We start from the raw sequence: 21,637 nt of genomic DNA, 5'->3' as shown, positions 1-21,637 counted from the left end.
GACATTGTAAAAACTAACTGCGAGCTAGCTTGTTCTCATCGAAGCCTCTCGAGTCAAAGCCTCAAAGCTCCACTCCTTCACTGGCCCACTCACGCTCTGGCCGCTTCGCTTGAGCTATCCCTCTATTTATCTGTTTGAGCTTTTCAAAATGTTTGGTCACCTGACCTTGACTGCCCAATCAGCTGCTTTCTGCTGAGTCTGAGCTATTCAAATCTTGATTGTCTAATCAACAGCTTTCTGCTGATCTATTCAAACCTTGATTGACTTGATTGCACAGACCAACTGCCAAAACTGCCAGAATCTCTCGAGTCAAAGCCTCAAAGCTCCACTCTTTCACTGGCCCACTCACGCACTGGCCACTTTCCACTGGGTAAGGGGTATAAGGGTACTTACACTTCCTCAAGTCTGAGAAAGTGAGCAAGGCGTCTTAGAACAAGGTCCCTTTGAAAGTACTTGTGATACTGACTTTTGTTATCAATCATATATGACTTAGTGATCGTTCGGGAAAAGCACCAGGCAAGTCCCTCATTACACAGCTCATCTCCCTGACAAACCAAACTAGCATTCACAAGGGATTAGTAATTGGCTTTATTCAGCTTTTTTCAGTATGGCCAAGTGACGGTTTGTGTGTGCTGTATTTGAGTGTTCAAAATCTGCTGCTTGCGTGTCTCCGTGCCTACTTACAATTGTCTGCTTCTTCTGTAGTTCCTCCAGCAGATCCAAGAGGTTTTCATCTGCAACATCGAATGCAGTTTGACCCTACGATTCAAGAAAAACCTGGTCAATCAATGATCAATATTCTTGACGGCAAGCAATCAATTCTCCCCACTTAACACTCATTCCAGAAACACTACACCAAAGTTGCAATATGCCAATAGAGAACAATTGAAAAACACCTTTTCTGTAACAAAACTCCTACCAACTTAGAGAAAATAATCTTATTGTCTCATGAATCACAAAGCTCTGCTAAAGTAAAACATCCACTTGGTAATTATCTAAACGGCATTCAAGGCTTCTGCTTTGACTACATTTTTCCTTTAACCACGACATTACTAATCCAAAGTTCAAACTAAATTTATTATCAAAGTACATATATGTCACCATATACAGTGCTGAGATTCGTTTTCCTGTAGGATTACTCAATCACGCATCATAAAATAAGAACCAACTTGGGTGTTCAACCAATATGTAAAAGACAACAGACTGTGCAAATACAAGTGAAGAAAAAAAACAAATAAGCAATAAATATCAAAAACATGAGATGTAGAGTCCTTGAAAGTAAGTCCATTTCAGTGGGAACAGTTCAGTGATGGGGTGAGTGAAGTTATACCCTCTAGTTCGAGAGCCTGATGGTTGAGGTTAACTGTTCCTGAACCTGGTGGTGCAAGTCCTGAGGCACCTATACCTTCTTCTTGATGGCAGCAGTGAGATAATGGGGGGGGGGGGGTCCTTGATAATCGATGCTGATTTCTGCGATAGTGCTCTGTGTAGATGTGCTCAGTGGTGGAGAGGGCTTTACCTGTGATGGACTGGGCGGTATCCGCTACTTGTTGTAGTATTTTCCATTCAAGGGCATTAGTGTTTCCATACCAGGCCCTGATGCAACCAGTTAATATACTCTCCACCACAAACCTACAGAAGCTTTCAAGGTTTTAGATATCAAGCAGGTTCTTCATAAATTTCTAAGGAAGTAGAGGCACTGCTGTGCACTTACATGCTGGGCCCAGGACAGATTATCTGAAATGATAACACCAAGGAATTTAAAGTTGCTGACCCGCTCCACCTCAGATCCCCCACTGAGGACTGGCTCATAAACCTCTGGTTTCCTCCTCCTGAAGTCAATAATCAGTTGCTCGGTCTTGATGACACTGAGTGAGAGGTTGCCGTTATGGTGGCACCACTCAGCCAGATCTTCAATCTCCCTCCTCTAAGCTGATTCGTCATTGCCTTTGATTTGGCCTTCAACAGTGGTGTCGTCAATCAAGTATAGTATGGCATTAGAGCTGTACTTATAGACTCACAGTCATAAGTATAAAGCCAGTAGAGCAGAGGTTAAGCACACAACCTTGTGGTACTGTTACAACTTGTACAACAGATAGTTGTGTAAATATATTACTTTAAACTGCATCAAAGCAAAATTGTATTAACATATATTATAAATCAGCCCATGATGAAGACAGCATCCCACGTAGCAGATGGTCTATGTATCCAATGTTTCTTATGACTGACGTGAAATAGAATGGATTCTGACACCACCAGTGCAGAATTACCAATTCCCTACAACAAATTCACCCAAAAGAAACACCGCATTTCCACAAAATACAGGATAGTCGAGCAACTCTAACCAGTGGGGCATCTGACATTTTGCAGCATCTTAAACCATGTGTGGTAGAAACTGACTATCCAAGCTCATCATGAAACATTAATCTGCATGATAAATTAGTGCAAAAGCACATGCATTGAGGATTATTTTTGTAAACTTTAATTTGAATTTTCTAATGTAGCATTATCCAATCCAAAAGAGAGTAATACTGTGTAAAGTATGAATATGATACACATAGAATACAGTGGATTCTGGTTAACTGGAACACATTGAGAGCTGCACATTTAGGCCCAATTATCTTAAGTTTCATGGGAATAATTAAAAAGGTATAAAAAGAAAAACTACCATTTAACTGTAAGAAACTATGTATTTAAATGAAATACAGAACAAATTAGAACACCACTAATACCACTATACTATAAAACTGTGTAATAGTTATCGATGGAGGAATTCGTGAAGTGTTCGCTGGTGTGCTCTTTTGATTGACTGTGAATGAACAAACTCAATGCAGACAGCTGGTGCAGATAATGGACTGCCGTTATTGCATTCTGGCATGAAGAGGTGATGTAACCCAACAATAAATTTCCTGGCATCCTGTGCGATCACTCCCTCTGGTTCAGTTGTGTCATTCTCATCACTTTCCTTGTCTTCATATTACCCACCTTACAATGCTTTTGATGATTGCGTCCCCCATATCTTCATTTTCATTGTAACATTTAAGATGATTGTCAATATCTTCAAATTCTTTATAGTTCCTAACTTGTTGAAGTAGTGAAATAACTTCATTTTCACTCCTGGCCGTTTCAGGCATCTCTAAGCCTGAATGCCTGAAACTGCAGTGAGCAAAACCGTTCTGAATTGTCTTGCTGCTTACTTCTCTTCATTAGCAAACTGTACTGTCTGTAAAAAGTTAACCCTTGCACTCACTTCCCTGGCTGATAAAGATGATGTCAGTAGATTTTCTTCAATTGCTCCAAGAATATGGTTCACCAACTTTCCGCGAGAGAAAGTCTTTAATTTTTTTATGATTCCCATATCCACTGGCTGCACCAAGGATGTTGTATTGGCAGGCAGAAATTCCAGCTGGATGTCTCTCAAATATCCTACATCAGGGTGTGCTGCACAGATGTCAAAAAGCATAAGAATTCTGCTCGATATCTGCTATAGCTCCGTATCCCAACTCATCAGCTATTTCTCAAAAAATTCAGAAATCATCTATACATTCTTATTCGCATTGTACTCGATTGGTAAACTACCCATTGTTAGCCTCTTAAAGCATCGATGGTTAACGCTTTTCCCAATAACCAACAATTTCTTTTTAACAGTTGCTAACACAAGACAACATAGTTATGCAGTCCAATGCTTTCTTTGAACCTGATTGTGTTGTCTGTTTGTAGGAAAGGGAACCATTCAGCATGACATGATAAAAAAGGCCTGTTTCATCAGCAACGTAGACAAAATTTTTGAAGCAAATCAAGGAGTTTTGTAGTTTCTAGGATTCTGTACTTACAGCATCAGCCTTGTCTTTCTTGTCATGTGCTTTCTTGAATTTAATGCGGGGCCAACATTTCCAACGAGACAACCAGCCATTTGTTGCTTTAAAATCTTCATGACCCAGCTTCTTATCGAGCTCCTCTGACTTGTTTTTATAACATTTGTCCATGGACATGCATAGCTCATCCAGTTACAATGGAAAATCACTGACTGAATGCCTCTTCAACATCTGGATCCTTACCTTCAAACTTCTGTTGTTGTGATGTTCCCTGTTCTCCCTCATGTGATTCCCATTCTTCCCGCAGTTTATCTTGCTGACGCATCAAGCAAGCAATTGTACATTTCGGCACTACAATTATCTTTGCCAGCTGCCGATGAGTGATGTTAGGCAGATGGCTTTAAATTTGGTCCAGTAAGATAATTTTTTCAGCTAGTATCAAATCTTTTCATGACATCTTGGCAAGAGTCTCAAAAAAAATTAAAGGCAAAATTTAAAAAAAAACAAAATTTTCAAAAATCACTGCTTTTTGAAACGACATCTGCCTGCTCAAATGGATAACAGAAAACAAATACACTCAACTGACAGAACTGTTCACTCTAAGCAGGCTATAATGTTTAACGGACACACAAGTGCATGTATTTGAAAGTCTTCTGTTCCAATTAAGTGGCACGGTGTCCCCAATAAACTAAGGGAAACCCGGCTATTTTCCAATTTGTTTTTGTTCTTTTAGAGTTGTTCTGAATAAGCAGCTGCCCCGATTAACGAATGGCCTAATTAACCAAAATCTACTGTGATAAGTTAGGCTGTAGAAAATAGGACAAAGACAGTGGAATATAGAGCAACAATAATCAATGTAGGCAGCATGAAATAACATTGCCTCGTGTAAAATAACACAGTGAAATCCTTAGTAATTTGAATAATCTTGAACATACCCACAATGTATGTTCCTTAGTGAATGCATTGCTCTCTATCTGAATGAAATTACCTTCAATAGCATTGAAAAGAATACAGAGGAACAGAGTGATACCGTGTAGCAGCTTTACAGAGAAAAACAACAATAAGAGGTTATATAGCTAATATGGAGCCACAAAAACAATGCAGGAAAGTAGATCAATTTTATATATTAGACTGCACACAATTTTCTACAATGCAGTGACAACAATACAGAGCAGTACTATGCAAATTCAGCAATGCACAGCAACGTGGAATGAGAGTGCTAACAAATTGAGAGTACAAAGGTACAAATATCCCAAGTACAATGAGTTAAAGCAGCCACATCCCATCACAGTGCCATTTCTAAAAAGTAAAGCAATAATTGACTATTTTGTTGAGCCTGTATAGGCGGAAAGCATAATGGCTACAGTATAGTGTACAGTATAACAAAAGACTGCAAAAGACAGTCAGATAGTACAGTGTGGTATCTGACAATGAGGTACAACACACTGCAGCACAAATACAAAGCATCAGTAAAAAGCATCGAATCTTTCAGCACCATTCCATCCAATATTATTTCAATACACCAGTATATGATGGATCCATTTTATTAAATTGGTTTTCTTTTCCTCTCTGCCACCCCCATCAATACTCAGTGATTTATGACTTTAATGAGCAGGGTACATTTTGCAAATCTCCCAAAACCTGATTTAAAAAAAACAGACAGCTCCTACTAGGAACCAAGCAACTCCACGGATTTTGATATTTTTTGTCATTCATTCAATAGCAGCAAATAATTGTTATTGTTATTCAGATCCATCTTACTGATGCACATAACTAGTGAAAAAGCACTAAAAACACAGAAGTGTTTCTTTTCTAACTCCTCCCGCAAAAAGATCAAACCATTTTATGACTATTGGTGCAGCAGTTGCCATTTCCAGCAAGGAAATATCTTGGTCCCTTTTAAAGAAGTGAGCTGACTGATTATTAGCTGCCTATTCTAATCTGCTCATGTTTACTAATCACTGCCCGCCTACAAATTCTCTCAAAAAAATCTCTCTACACCTACTACCACTATTATCACTTATAACTCTACAAGTGGATTGGGATTTCACCAATCTTTTTTAAATTGTTTATGAAAAATGTTGGTGTGCTTATGCATCAAAATATCGCGTAATAAAGCAGTGTGATAAAATGCAGCACTCTATTATTGTTGTATGGATAAAGCACAACACTTAACCTGCAAATCTTGTACTAACACTGCACTATTAATGAGCAAATCAAATTCAGAGAGTAAGAGATGAGCTGTGAGATGCACAGTTTCAAAGTTTCTGAGTCAATTACACAGGCCCAGCACTTTTAGGTATTTGCTGGATTTGCAAATCATTTCGCCATTAAAACTACTGTATTAGGTTGGTTATCTTTTATACACATTATAATTGTTAATGCAATATCGGTTATTGCTATAGTCACAAATTAGCATTGTTCAAGTTTTGTTCGAGCATATTAAAAGCTCTTCTTAGACATTTTAAACAACCTTTATTAAACATTTTTATACTTTTTACATTCCTTTCCTGCCTTTCCCCCAGTATTTCTCTTCCTATGCCTTATTTGACTCTAGTTCAATGTCCTTCTCTATTTTCCGTTTGTTACTATCTCCATCATATCTCAGTAGGCAATGAGATTAATTAATGGTCGCAGATGCTCCTTTACCCTCTTTTCTCAGTTGCTGTATCTCTGGCAACTTACAGCACAAAATATTTTAAACTATGCAAAGGAGGATACAGAACTATGATATCTCTCCCTTGCAACCTGATAATACAAACTAGAAATCTGTGCATTTTTAATGAAATAGTGGTATACAATCTATATATCACACGTGGTCTTAATTTTACAATGGCAGCATAAAAGATTTTAGTAGCCCAGAGATAGAAATGGATTAACATTAATCCTGATATTGTCAGTAAGATAGGCCCCTTGCAGGATGAAGTACCCAATGCTACAGAGCAAAGGTCTGTATAGACACAAACAATTCCTATTCAAGACTCAATAAATGATGGTCAGGACTAGGAACCAGACTTGTGACTTTCTTTTTACTCACTTTTCCAGGAAACCAGGGTACCACAGCAGTTTAGCTGTTGCCTTAGCATACTCTAGAATAACCCAAGAGCATTGTGGAGTAAGTCTTGACACCATATCCTGGTACACTCAATGCATTTAGCATTGAAAAGCGATTACTTCAACACTGGGACTCCAGTTATGGAGAAGTTAGCAGTATTTGTGTTGAATCTCTTAATGCTGGTAGGACTCACCACTTTATTGACAGTCTGCATGTTGCACAAGTTCTCCGCCAACAACCTGCAGACTTCTTCTTTGCCCCAGTGTGAAGCTGCGTGTAATGGAGTCCAACCATCATTGTCTCGACTGTTTACGTCAAAGCCAGCCTGGATTAACAACCTGCAACACAAAGACTTCTTGCAGATAGGATAGCACAAGTACTGACATCACAGAGACCACAGTTTTCTTGCAATTAATAATCCACTAGCAGACTTAGACAACGAAAAGAAAGATCATAGTGCTCTGCCTCTTCCTCTGGCAGGAATTGTGATATTTTGAAACATTTTAGGAAACTTTACATCTAAAATGCAACTTTACGTGACTATTTGAAAAGATACATTAACAGAGGTAGGAACATAGAATATTCTCTGAGATAGTCAGGTGGAGATTCAACTTCAGTATCAGAAGTGTCTGTGGAAAAAAACTGAAGCTTTATCTTCATCAGTCAACTTATTTCATAGGCACCTATCCACAACCATACTGGTAAGAGGAACGAGACATTTTTTCTGGAAATGAAGTTGCATCTTCACATTTAAGATACTCCCCATTACCCTGCATGACACACTACTGTGCTAAATGGCATGCATTAGATCCAGCTGCTCAAAATTGGCCATCTGTGAGTTGCCATCATCATCAGAAGCTGGAGAAAGACTTGCACTGGTTTCTTGCTTGCAAATACTCAAAGCAGTTTACAATTAGTAAAATACTTTAAATACAATAACCGTTGAAATGTAAGAAAGGTGCCACTTAATTCGTGCCCATCAAATGTCCGTAAATAGCAACACGCTGATGAACGGACAAGAATATTAAGCGATAATGACATCAAAAGTATGCCTTCAGGTATATTTAGCTTGTCCTTTCATCAGACTATTATTTTATCTTGTACACCTCTTGGCGTTTTGAAGTGAAAAACCTCCCTGGCTCTATCCCAAATCCCGCCTGATATCTCCATCTTCACATTGTTCTCACTCTTACAACAAGTAAATCTTGTTCCTACAGCAGGAAGCAGCAACCTCCTTGTAGACAAAACACAATCAGAGTAACAGTAATCACATTTTCTGCATTCCTTATCACAAATTTGCCCTTAAAAAGTTTGAAGAGTGATAACTAACCCACAATAACTTGCTTTTTGCTAAAACCATAAGATTTTGACTCTTTCCCCTGATGACTGTCTACTCACTTTGTGACCTCCAAGTAGCCTTTGGCTGCAGCAACATGAAGGGCACTTGCACCAGTTTTTGGGTGCCGATTATCTTCCACCTTCCCTCGATTTAGCCACTGCCTGGCATCCTGGATCATCTGTTGCTCCTCCTCCTTCCTGGCCACCTCCACATCGATCCCTAGAAATGAGATGCATGATATTTGTCGCTGTCACATCACCAGCATTCCCTCATTCCCTCAATGTGCCTGCAAACACAATTATTCTCCATGCAACATTAGTTGATGCACAAGACTGAACGACGAGAATAAGATCCCTTTTGAACTCCTGCAACTGATCTGCAGTTTATAAGGAGGACAATTTCATGAAGTGTCAGCGATGGTACGGATGCAGTACCCTAATTTGGAAATATTGTCAAGTATGCTGCATTCTGGTAACAGTCACCAGAAAGCTGATGAACAAGCAGAAACAGCCAAAAAATATCTTTAAGTGTTAGCCGTCTCTCAATGGTTAGAATTTACACCTGTCCGTTTAAAATGAAAATCAAGTTTACTGTCAAATGCACAAGTACATATGTGCACAGATGCAATTTAAAAAAAAATCTTACTTGCAGGAGCATTACAGACACATAGCATCATATAAGCAGCATTCACAAGAAAAACATAAATTATATGTAATTTTAATAGGAAAGAACACACACAGGTAATTTTTTCACTGAGATGCAAACCAAAAGCCCATTTTAGATCAAAGTGGTCATGGTATTGTTGAACTTTACTGATTAGGGTTGTGTCAGTGGTTAAAGAATCAAGTGGTTGAACGGAAGAAGCTACCCTTCAACCTGGTAGTGTGGGACTTCCGACTTCTGTGCCTCCTTCCCGATGGTAGCTGCGAGAAGAATAATACCATCTAGACAAAGTGAACACAGAATGACTAACAGACAATGCGAGAGATTAAGAAACAAGCACATAGTAGAGAACTATGATCAGAATCAGTACATTTGCAAACATACTTCCAGATCTCAGAACTGGAAACAGAGCAAAGTCAAGATGGCGCCAACAGCTACCCCTTCGCTTGCATCTTTGGAAACAGCTCTATTTTTATCTTGGATAACTCATTTTTTTTCCTTTTCAAGGGTCTTTTGAAGCTCCTGGCCTGGAGTTACACTCTGACTTTGGTTCTTTGCAGGAATGGGACCTGCTCTCAGGGCCTCATGACCGGCCACTTTTTGATATCCCAAAGACTTGGCCTGGAAGACAAGCTGGCCCTCAGGATTCCGGAATTTCGTGGCTCTGGGGACAGACTGATTCTAGGCCGGTGCCCCGACCGAAGCGTCGCGGGAGAATGCGGAACATCAGGAGCAGCATGTTAGCTGCTGTGGGCTGTGTGTCCAGAGACCTGAGCCTTCTTGGTGCCAACACTCTGGGAGTAGAGCTCGGAAAAAGCAACGCAACATTTTTAACATTGTAAATCAGCAAGTTGTTTGTTATGTCTCCCCTCTCACTGTGAAATGGGGACACCCCTTTTTCTCTTATTAGGGAGAGAGGGGGAGGGAGAGGGGGAGGGGGAGGGGGAGGGGGAGGGGGAGGGGGAGGGGGAGGGAGAGGGGGAGGGAGAGGGGGAGGGAGAGGGGGAGGGAGAGGGGGAGGGGAGGGGGAGGGAGAGGGGGAGGGAGAGGGGGAGGGAGAGGGGGAGGGAGAGGGGGAGGGGGAGGGGGAGGGGGAGGGGGAGGGAGAGGGGGAGGGAGAGGGGGAGAGAGAGGGGGAGAGAGAGGGGGAGAGAGAGGGGGAGAGAGAGGGGGAGAGAGAGGGGGAGAGAGGGGGGGAGAGAGGGGGGGAGAGAGAGAGAGGGAGAGAGAGAGTGCGTGCATGCCTGTGGTATGACAAATTACTAGGTAAACGAGTAGTCTTCAGGGTACTGCAAGTCTGTGTCTTCATTGATGCTTTGCTGCAAGCTTGAGTGCTTGGTGGAGGGTGCTGATGCTTTTTTTTGCTGGTGGGGGTGGGGGGTTGTTGCTTTGCTGCTGCTTGAGCATGAGGGGAGCTGGGGGGACTTTGGGGTTCTAACATTTAACTGTCATTCATTCTTTGGGGCACTCCTCTGTTTTCATGGATGTTTGCAAAGAAAAAGAATTTCAGGATGTATATTGTATACATTCCTCTGACATTAAATGTACCAATTGAAATAACACCCATGGCTGAATAAAACTTGGGGGTTGTCAATTGTCTCGGAAAGGATGAAGAATAATACAGCACTCTCTAATGGATTGGGCTGGTATCGACACTGCAAAACCTGCAGCAGAAATACCTGTTCAACAACTGAGTTCTACAGCTTGCATGCACACCATCTGCAGACATCTCTGAGCAACTCCAAACTTTGAAACTATTGTAAATAATAACTGGTCTAAGGTTAATGCATAAAATCATACAGTAGTTTGCAAAAAAATACAGTTATACTTTCAAACACTCCAGATCATTATAGCTCCCATGACATTCCTCCTGTGTTTGGTTGGAAGCAAGCTGGTTCAGTTACTTGCTTAATCGTAACGGTTAACAGGTTACTCAGATCTATTAATTATTTTTCATACACTGGAACCTCACTTTTAACCTTGCAATCAATTACAGTAATAAAAATTCCAAAAATTTAAAAATCCAGCATTTGATAGTTTAGAAATTCTGATGGTGTTGTCCTGTTTGTTCGGGTATTCAGAGTGGTTGTGGCCAGAATCAGGTACCTGGAGTGTTCTAAAGGGTGTGTAGAGAAAGACATTGACATGTGTGCATGGAACTTTAACAGGACATATGGAATCCTACGATTCAAAAGGAGAGGTGTAGAGTACAAAAGTAAAGCCCAGATACGACATTGTTAGGCTACCAATGCATCCAGTTCTGCTCATCACACTTTAAGAATACAAAGATCCTTCAGCAAGAATGTGGACTTTTACTAGAATGACTCCAGAATGAAGGAATTCAGAATCAAGGCCAAATTGTCAAAGCTGGAGTTGTTCTCCTTGGAAACCAGATTGAGAGGTGATTTAGTAGAGGTGTTCACCATCATGATGGGTTTAGAAAGGGTAAAGAGAAAGCAGCTTTAGCGATAAGTGGATATTTGAGGACCAAGACATGATGATTGAAAGCAAAAGCCAAAAGGTACAGAAAAGCTTTTCTACACAGTATGTGGCTTTGAATGATCTGGACATCACTGGTAGTGGAAAGAGAATGAATCAAGGTATTTGACAGGGAATAGGACGGGCACCTCAGGGAGAAATTACAGGGCTATGGGGGAAGAGCAGAGGTAATGGGACTGAATAGATTGCTGGACATAAATCAAATGTGAATAGTGAAGCAAATGGCCTCCTTCTTTGGTTCAAGAATTCTATGATTCCAGCACCAGATCATGAAAGTTGTTGCACACATGCGAGAGTGGCTCCAATGTCAATAATCACTTTAGACTTCCAACCATAATCTCTCCCTTTCCGGTATCTGCAGTTGTTGACCAGTAAAGGGTTTTTCTGCTTCTAAAACAAACTATCATACTGAAAAATTAATACTGGAAATATATCACATCTCTCAGCAATGCTGCAGTTTATAGAACAGAAACAAACTGCAAGGAAGAACATCCATTCTCCTTTTTCTCACACAAGCCTCTGCAGTCACAAAGCACATGTGGCCTTTGAAAAAATTGGAAAAAGATAAACATTACCTAAAATAATCAGTTTGTCATCTCTTTAAATAGGTTTGAACAACTGATGAGAAACAGCGATTCAGCTGATCAAAAGCACTGATGCATTACTGCACACTCCAGACCCGCAAAGTCTTCTCTCAGCCATCAAGGCATTTGCCTAGAAATTCAACTGCATATCCGCTTCACAGCATTTTACAATGGACAATCTTTTTCTCCCCTTGGAGTAGAGTACAATAGTGACCATTCCTAGGTTGCTTTGTATCACGTGGAAAAGTTAACTGGACACTTCCCATCAGCAATCAGACTTCTGATCCTAAAATAATTTTTTTTTTGCCGGGGCTGTAAGGAATTACATCACCACACTTTTGGAACCATTACAGCAGAACCCAGAACAAGTGGCTGGGTTTTCCCAGGATGAATATGCAAAACTCCACAAATTAGGCAGTACCTATGGAGAGAAACAGACGTCAATGTTTTGGGTGGGTACTCCGCATCTGGAGTGGTTAAGTGACCCAACTCAAAACATCAACTGTCCATTGCACTCAATAAATGCTCCCTGATCTGCTTAATTCCTTTGTGTGTTGCTGCAGATTCCAGCAAGTGCAGTCTCTTGTGTCTCCATTTCCTGGGAGAATACAGCCTTATTCCCAAAGGAAAGATTTGGGTAATGTGCATGATAAATAAAAACCCATAAAGCAACTTGGGTCTTGCTATAAATCTGCACTACCAATCTCCCCCATCCCAATACCCTACTAAAGTAACATTCAACAACCTCCACTGTCCAGATGATCCCACCAACATTCCAAGGCAGCAGAGCAGTGAGCACAACGCTTTACAGTACAGGCGACCTGGGTTCAATTCCCACCACTGCCTGTAAGGATTTTTCATTTTCTCCCCGTGACTGTGTGGGTTTCCTCCAGGTGCTCTACTTTCCACCAACAGTCCAAAGGTGTACTGTTTGGTAGGTGAATTGGTCGTTGTGAATTGTCCCATGATTAGGCTGGGGTTAAATCAGGGGACAACTAGGTGGTACGGCTCAAAGGGCCAGAGAAGCTTACTCCGCACTGTATCTCAACAAATTTTAAAAAATTGAAAAATTCTGCCATCCCATCCTGAAAATTAACCATCAATCTCATCCTCACCATCCATACACGGCTCAAGCTGCTCTCTGCACTACCCCCTTCCTGTGCCTTCTTTTCTCTCTGTCTGTCTCTCTCACACACACACACACACACCTTCAAACACAAAAGCAATGGTCCATGAGAGCACAGGAATCTCTTGGCAGCTATCTCAGACATGAGCCTCAAGGAGAAACTGCGGGCTGAGTGAAAACAATAATGGGCTTTAACAGAACCAAATGGACAAATATAATCACATTTTGAGAAATCTACAACTGCTGATTTGTTCTGTCTGGGGATCAATTTCACAGCACCAATAACCACATCTAAAGAGCACTTTTAAATCACAAGTATTAAGTTACCTCAGTGAAACTTGATCAGGAACAAAACACGTTTTAAAAAGTAAAACAAAAAATGCCAAGATGGGCGCAGAAGGTTAAAAATGCAGGTTTTAAGGCACATTTTAAATCGGGGGGGAAAAGCTGGAGGATTAGATACTTTAGTGATCCCAAAGGAAATTACAGTGTCACAGTAGCATTACAAGTGCACTGATATAAATATTAGAAGTAGAAATAATAAAAAATAAGTTACCATAAACAGTCTAACGGGGGGGGGGGGGGCGGTCATCACTTCCCTGTCTATAAGTTGACTCATTATAGAGCCTAATGGCTGAGGGTAAGAATGACCTCATATAGCACTCTTTGGAGCAGCACAGTTGTCTTAGTCTGTCACTAAAAGTGTTCAGCCAAGGTGGCATGCAGAGGGTGAGAAATATTGTCCAGAATTGGCAGGATTTTCCATAGGGTCCCTTATTCTATTACAACCTCCAGTGTGTTCAGTTTGACCCCTATAACAGGGTCAGCCTTTCTAATCAGTTTATTGAGCCTGTTGGCATCAACTTTGTTGATGCTATTGTAGACAATGTGACCTCATTGGCCTTCCGTATCTAGGAGACCAGCAGTGTTGCCTTAGCAGGGTCTAAAAGCTGCAATTGAATTTTAGTAAATATCTGGTCTGTCTTGAAGTAAAGGGTCCAGCTGCCAGAATTACAGGACTGCTCTCTTACACCAAAGCATGCTGACGTCAACCGTTCTCTACTGATTGGAATCTCTGTACAATTTGATGGACCTTTGAAGATCATTAGTGGTGAAGTGGTGCTTTCTTACCAAAGTTTTACCAAGTTACATGGAATTCTTACCTTGCTTTTTAATGACTTCCTTCAGCATTTTCTCCAGAGCTTCCCCCTGGGCAATGTCAATAGGCAGCTCGCCCTCACTGTTCACAGCTGCCACATTGGCCCGTTGTTTAATTAAGTACCTAGACATGGAATGAAAATATAAATTCAGAGCTAACTGTCCCAATCTCAACAGAATTCTTAACTGAACCCTTGGTGGGCTCACTTCAGATCTGAGTGTTTGTGCTATGGGCAAATGAAAATGTCTTGCTGAACAAAACAATCAGAGAAATTTGATCCATAACTAAACTGTGCAGACCTTTGGTCTACTAGAATCATTAAACCTAGAAACCCGGTTTTACTCTAATCACAGTTGCCTACATTAGAATCATATACTTCTATGCCTTGGCTATTTCAGATCTGTCTAAATGCCTCTTCATTCTTGTAACTATATCTGATTCCACCATCTCCTAGGAAAGTTAGTTCGAGATATCAACCACTTTGAGTAAAAGCTTTCTTCTCAGATCCCCTTTAAAACTCTGTCCTCTCATCTTAAGACTACATTTTTTATAACCCCACCAAGGGAAAAGGATACACTTTGACGACTTACCCTACCTTTGCTTCTCATAATCTTATATACATCTATCAGGTCCCCCTTCAGCCTTCCTTACTCCAAGGAAAACAAATCTTGCCTATCCAATCTCTCCCTATTACTGATGTGCTCCAGTACAGACGGTATCCTGGTGAATCTCCTCTGCACTCGCTGTAGCGCAATCACAACCTTCCCATCGTCTGGCAACCAGAAACGCACATGTTACACCAAGTGCACCCAAACCAGTGTTTAGTAAAGCTGCATCATTCTGTCCCAACTCTGATACCCCAAGTCCCAACCAGCAAGGCAGACATGCCATATGCCGTCTTCACCACCCCTTTGACCTTAAGTTAATGATGGACTTAGTCTCTAAGTCCCTTTGTTCCTGCCCTCTATGATTTCTGCTTATTTGAATTTCCAAGATGCATTACCTTGCCCCTCTCAGGAGTAAATTCCATCTATTAATTCTCTTCCCAACTTTCAGCCTGATCTACACCCTACTGTAGCCTTCAACAACCTTCCTTGCTCACCACAACATCACCAACTTTAACGTCATCCACAATTTTTTCAATCACACCTCATTCCATCAATCGAAGCTGGTTTATTTGTTCTCTGTACTGTTCCTTTCTTATCGCCTTTTACCCTTCTGGCTTGTGCTTCCATTTCAAGATCCTAAACTTAAATTTCATCTGAATTGTGGTGAGTTCTGGCATTGCCATACAGGTATAGGTAGTGTGCAAAAGTCTTTTGGCACATGTTAAAACAATTCTGTAAGGCGAAGATGCTTTCAAAAATAATGAAGTTAAAAGTTTCTAATTATCAAAAAATACAATAAAGAGTATTAAACAGCAAAATACAGACTATAATCAATATTAGGTGTGACCATCCTTTGCCATTAAAAATAGATCAATTCTCTTAGGTACAATGCTGTACAGTTTTATAAGAAAACAGCTGGTAGGCTGTTCCAAGCATCTTGGAGAACTTGCCACAGTTCTTCTGGAAACTTTAGCTTTCTCTCTTGCTTCTGTCTCTCCAGGTAATGCCAGAGATACTCGATGATGTTGAGATCAGATCTCTATGGAGGCCATACTACCTGTTGCAGAATTCCTTGTTCTTCTATTCGCTGAAGATAGTCCTTCATGACCTTGGCCGTATGTTTGGGGTTATTGCAGAATGAAGTTGTGACCGATCAGACGCCTCCTTGATGGTAATGAATAATGGATGAAAATCTGCTTGTACCTCTCAGCGTTGGTTATTGTTTCTGACCAGATCACCAACTCCATTTGCAGAAGTGTAGCCCCAAGCCTGCGGGGAACCTCTGCCACTGTTGGCTGCTGGCACTATTCCAGGTAGTACACTCCGGCTCTTCTGTGGACAAGCTGCCTCCCGTTTGAGCCAAAAACTTTGACTCATCAATTGAGAGCATTTGCTGCCACTGTTCAGCACACCAGTCCTTGTGCTTTTGTGTGTCGCTGAGTCTCTTATGTCCACTTCAGAGAATGGCTCTTTAGCACCAACTCTTCCACGAAGCCAAGACTTCCCTGGACTGTAGAGGAGTGTATTTGGGTTCCAGTGGTTTCTCTGAGTTCAGAGCTGATACCAGTGCCAGACTTCTTCCAATTTTGAGGGGATATCAATTTCTCACCCGCAGCACTCAGTTTCTGTTGCCAGCCACTGCGTTCCTGGTCCTCAACCTTGTATGTTTCTTCATGCTTCTTCTGAAGAGCTTGGACAGCACATCTTGAAATTCCTGTCTGCCGCAACATTTCTTCTTGGGAGGGACCTTGTTGATGCAGGATGACCACCTTGTATCTAGCTATTCTCACTCTTGCCACGGTGTAACAATTGATGATTTGAAGGTTAAACTATCACATCTGTCACACCCTCACCTTTTAGCTTGATTGTCCTTCATTCAGTCTGATTCCTTCTACACCCGTTTCTGTTTCAGTTAATCAGTTTAGTTCACTCTACTTAATATGTCATTGATCATTAACATCTGCTTGTTATCTTTGTTCCATCATTCATTAGGCTATATAACTATAAGGTAATGAAGTTTTATTTGAAGAATGGTCTATTACTTAATATGTTACTTTCTTTAACAAAATACAAAAGTTTCTCTGTTACATTTAATAGTTTGGAAAATGAATGTATGGAAATCTAAAATTTGCTCTTTTTTTACTGATGCACTAATGCAGAAGACAAAATATAAACATCTAAAATAAAATTTATACATAAAAAAAAATCAAAGGTGCCCAAGACTTTTGCACAGTTCTTTATACAGTATGCTACGAGTGGTTATATTCTATCAGGCTCAGCTTAACCATCTCAACCCCAGTGGAAGATTAATGAGGATCCCCAATGCACCAAGGCAGAAACAGTTATATTTGGGAATAGGGAAATAGCAAAGAAATTAAACAAATATTCAGCATCTCTCTTCAGAAAAATAAACAGACAACTTTTGCAAAACGGTGGAGAACTAGAAGCGTGGAGTGAGTGTGTGAAAAAATTGTTACCAGTGGGAAAACATAGTTTGGGTGAAATGAAAGAACTAAAAAGTGATGAATCTCAAGAACATGAGGAACCACATCACTGAAGGTTGTTGCAATGGAGATAGTGGATAGGTTGGTTATCATCTTCCAAAATTTCACAGATTCTAGAATTGTTCCCAGAGACTGGAAGGTAATGGTGGCAAGCCTACTGTTTAGGGATGGACTAGTTAGCCTTGCATCAGAGGAGAAAAATTGGCAGAAAGCAGAATTACTGTTTATACAGTGTGAGGTTGAAAGCTATTGGAGTTCATAAAGCCCTACATATCATTGTACATGAATCTCACAGGTGCAAGAAGCAAAGAGAATGGCAAAGGATATGCTGTGCTTTACCGCAACAGGGCTTGAGTACGAGAATGGAAATGTCTTGCGCCAATAATGAGACAGCCCTAGTGGGACCGCTCCTAGAACCCCATGTGCAAGTCAGGCCTCAGAATCAGGTTTAACAGCACTGACATATATCGTGAAGTTTGTTGTTTTGCGGCAGTAGTACATAGCAATACAGGATTAAAATATTATAAATTACGATTTTAAAAATCTATAAATTAAATTAAGTATTGCAAAAAGAGAGGGAAAAAGTGTTCTTGAGCCCATTGTCCATTCAGAGATCTGGATTATGTACAGCTATCTGCGCAATTGCTTATTTCAGAATCCTAAAACCAGTTTTGCTCAAAGTGTGAACCAAAGTTCAAAGTACAAAGTAAAAAAGGTTAGAAACTCGAGGTGCAAGCTAAGTTCATGTAAATTGAGGAATCTGCTCATGTGCTAATGACAATTAATTAGTTCCATACTCACTCCGTGATCTCCATGAAGCCACAGGAGGCTGCTGCATGTAGGGCTGTCCAGCCTTCGTTGTCAGGCTGATTGACATTGGCGCCATGCTCCAGCAGAAAAGTAACCATACTCAGGTTTTCGTCAATGCAGGCCTGTCAGTGAGGAAGAGGTAACAGTGAGTGTGCAATCTTCTGCTGTTGCCCGTCTAGAAAAAAAATACTCTCAGCCACCTCTTCCTACTTGGTCAGGTACAAACATTCAATTTCAATTACCTTAAAAACTCCTACAGTCCTGTTATTATGCATATAGGGCAGAAACATACCTGATATCAGAGACTGGATTTCACTGCTGTATTTCCAACAGAATTGCCTACAGCTTTATGGCATAGAAAAAGGTGGCTTTCCAGGCAGTCGTAACAAAGTTTTTATTCTAATATTGATGAAAAAAAAACTAAATAATTTATAGATAAAAGGAAGTGCACAAATGAGCAAGCACATCACGTTCTGTCAGTCACTTAAATGGAGAAATAAATGAAAGTGGAGGAGACAGGTATCAATTAACTGAAATGATATGCACTGAATTAAATGCATCATCCAAGCAGGAGGCCATTCTGCTAAGGCTAAGAGAGGACTGGGACCTGTTTAATTCTAATATATAAAATGGTTTGTTCAGGAAACTGCAGTAATTGAAAAAGACAATTTAATGATACTAAATGGCAGTTCTATTTAACAATTTTTAGTAATGCTGGCTGGCAAAGCATAGCCTCTGAAAGAGATCACATTTTTGTTTACCAGCCTGGGTTGAAGAGGTGACACGAATGCTGTTGCAGCAGAAGCTGAAAGCGTAACTGAAGTTTGTTGTATACCCTGAGAAGGGTCAGAGACTCTAAGTTTTTAAAAAGTTTTGAGTCGCTGCCAGAGAGCCACAGTGCTGAGGGCCTACATTTTATTAAGAACCACAGTGAGGGGGGCTCAGGAACTGGCCAAGTGCAGCAGGATTGAAGCCAAAGGAATAGGACAGGACTTCAGAGGACCTAGAATGCAGGCGAAGCTCAGTAGTGGGGGCTGCCAAGTCTTGTACGATACATTCCTGAACACTTGGGTGACCTGATATAGAACCACATGCCATCTGTTCACTGTTTGCAAATGTTACTGCATTTACCTTGCTTGAGTGTCTTAATATCACGAGATCCAATTAAAACTAGGCTTTTGTTTAAAAATGAGGTAAATCAAATGAACGTAAAGGAAAGATTTATAAATTATGTTCTTCAAGTATCAGCAATGTTTAAATAAAAATTACTTCTGCAATGTTTCGACAGTATTGGCCAGAACGAGAGCACCCAAGCATTATTGATTCAACAAAATTATCAACTTACAGCATATTACTGCTTGATTCCTCAGTTTCCTTTCTCTTCTAAGCATAGCTTTAAAACACAGTGTTTTATCCCTTCTCTGTGTCAGTGCACACAACTCTAGATTCCCTAAACCCCCAGCTCCCTCCTTATTTTGTGTTTCTTTTCCCCCTATCCCAAATCACTGGGCATCTCTCTATCCCTTGTGGTGTAGATTATGCAGCCAATACAAAAGGATAAGTAATAGGTTTGGGTTACCAGGCAAAAATATGGTAGGCAGTCACGCTAGGGACTTTGGCAGTGTTTTATGTGGATATTTTGCAAACTCTTGGTTGTGATTCTTATTAATACCAGCATGACTTCAGACATTACACAGTATTTTCAAAAGTTTTCTGGTGAATCTGTTAAATTTCAAGGGAACACCTTAGTGCAAAATGAGGAAGAATAGAAAAGAAAGCATTTATTCTTTAAATAGTGAGAAACAATTGGATATTTGTGCTCAGAAAGATCTGGACACCCTGACATCATTAATGTAAAGTTAGCATGCAAACACTATGCATTACCAAGGCAGCGAATGAAATCCTGTTTTATATCGGAAGAAGGAATAGCAGAATAAGTAAATCTTGCTGCAATTGGTCGGGGCCCAAATACCTCCACACCTGCTGATCTGTGGAAAGTTTTAGTCTCCCTATTCACAGGCTGATATACTTGCCCAGAGACCCTCCAAAGAAAGATCACTAGAGTGTCTCTGGGACAGTTGTCTACTGTAGAATAATTGAGCAGAAAGGTGCTAAACTCTCTGGTGTTTCAGAAGAAAGAGAGACTTCCAAAGGCCTTTACATGGCGGATGTTCTGAGGGCATTTCCCCTGGCTGAGGGAGTATAGAAGATGACCAGAGCATCAGGTCAAGAGGTCAACCACTTGAATCTTAAATGGGGAAATATTTCTTCTTTCAAATAGCTGGAATTCTTTAATGAACTAATCACTTAACATATGGTGAAGTTTATCGTCATTTAACTACATACGTGTATATAACACATATATATAGAAACTTGACGTTTCTTCAAATGAGGGTGTAAAGCACATAACAGAACTTATGAAGACAAGGATAAAAGCTACAAATGAATCACACATAAATAATAAAATAGTGTGCTGGAATTGCTGCACACAGTATATTTAATAGCCATTAGCTTTTTTCAATCATAACGAAGACGTAGAGGACATGGACGAACTATTACACCCAGGGACGGAGTGGTCGCTGCATCTGAACACACCAGCAGCTTGGAAACTGCAGCAGAAGCCATAGATCAGATCAGCCAAGTCCTAGCTTGGGATAGTAGACTCAAGAGGCCAAATGGCCACCCATGCCCCTACTGATGTGTACACTTCTCAATCACTGTTATAGGTGCTGGCTCCTGCAGGACTGGCCAAGAAGATTAAACCCTAGCACTACAATACATACTGAATATCAACCAGCTTATTTATCATTGAAGATATCAAAGGAAGTTCAAAACTACCTTTATTTATCAGATGGATATGCACACTCCCCCAAAAAGAACTGCTCGTTTTGATCAGAAGTGGAACCCTGACCAACTTTGTCCACTAGCCTTGCTCAGGGCAACAGGGATCAGATTTGGTCCCTAGAATGACACCCCATTTAATAGAGACCACAGGGAGAAACTGAGTTCAGTCCGGCTAGTGCGCACAAAGTTCAGAGTAAATTTATTACCAAAGTCTATATACAGCCCTGGGGTTAGATGATTGACCATAACCACATTAAATGATGAAGCAAGACAAACTAATCAACTCACTCCAATTCGGGTTACATGACTTATTTATTGATTCGTTTGTTTGTTGAAATAAAGTGCAGAATAGACCCTGCAGGCCCTTCGAGCCGCACCACCCAGCAATCCGCCAAATTAATCCGAGCCTGATCACAGAACAATTTACAATGACCAATTAACCCACCAACCGGTACGTCTTTGGACTGCAGGAGGAAACCAGAGTATCCGGAGGAAATCCATGCTGTCACAGGGAGACTGCACAAATTTGTTACAGGCAGTGGCAGGAATTGAACCTATATTGCCTATACCGTAAAGCAGCAGTTCCCAACCACCAGGCCGCGGACCAGTACCGGGCCGCAAAGCATGTGCT

The 21,637-nt window shown here is 40.7% G+C and overlaps 1 protein-coding gene across 9 annotated transcripts in view; it reads right to left on the bottom strand.

The window, feature by feature from the left end:
- Positions 1-21,637, bottom strand: part of LOC134353777 (protein phosphatase 1 regulatory subunit 12A-like) — a 199,708-nt gene that overhangs the window by 109,237 nt on the left and 68,834 nt on the right. For all 9 annotated transcript variants that reach the window (XR_010019677.1, XM_063062143.1, XM_063062148.1 and 6 more), the window contains exons 2-6: positions 18,154-18,284; positions 14,245-14,363; positions 8,269-8,428; positions 7,064-7,208; positions 685-759 (exon numbers count right to left, since the gene is read on the bottom strand). Coding sequence is in view for 8 of the 9 variants with exons in the window: in XM_063062143.1 (XP_062918213.1) it covers positions 685-759; positions 7,064-7,208; positions 8,269-8,428; positions 14,245-14,363; positions 18,154-18,284 (630 nt within the window). In the remaining variant the exon portion in view is untranslated. The remainder of the gene's footprint in view (positions 1-684; positions 760-7,063; positions 7,209-8,268; positions 8,429-14,244; positions 14,364-18,153; positions 18,285-21,637) is intronic.

Source organism: Mobula hypostoma, chromosome 11 (genome assembly GCF_963921235.1).
Source record: "Mobula hypostoma chromosome 11, sMobHyp1.1, whole genome shotgun sequence".
Lineage (NCBI taxonomy): Eukaryota > Metazoa > Chordata > Chondrichthyes > Myliobatiformes > Myliobatidae > Mobula > Mobula hypostoma.
The sequence above is the reverse complement of the archived record's forward strand: the minus strand, read 5'-3'. Positions and strand labels throughout refer to the sequence as shown.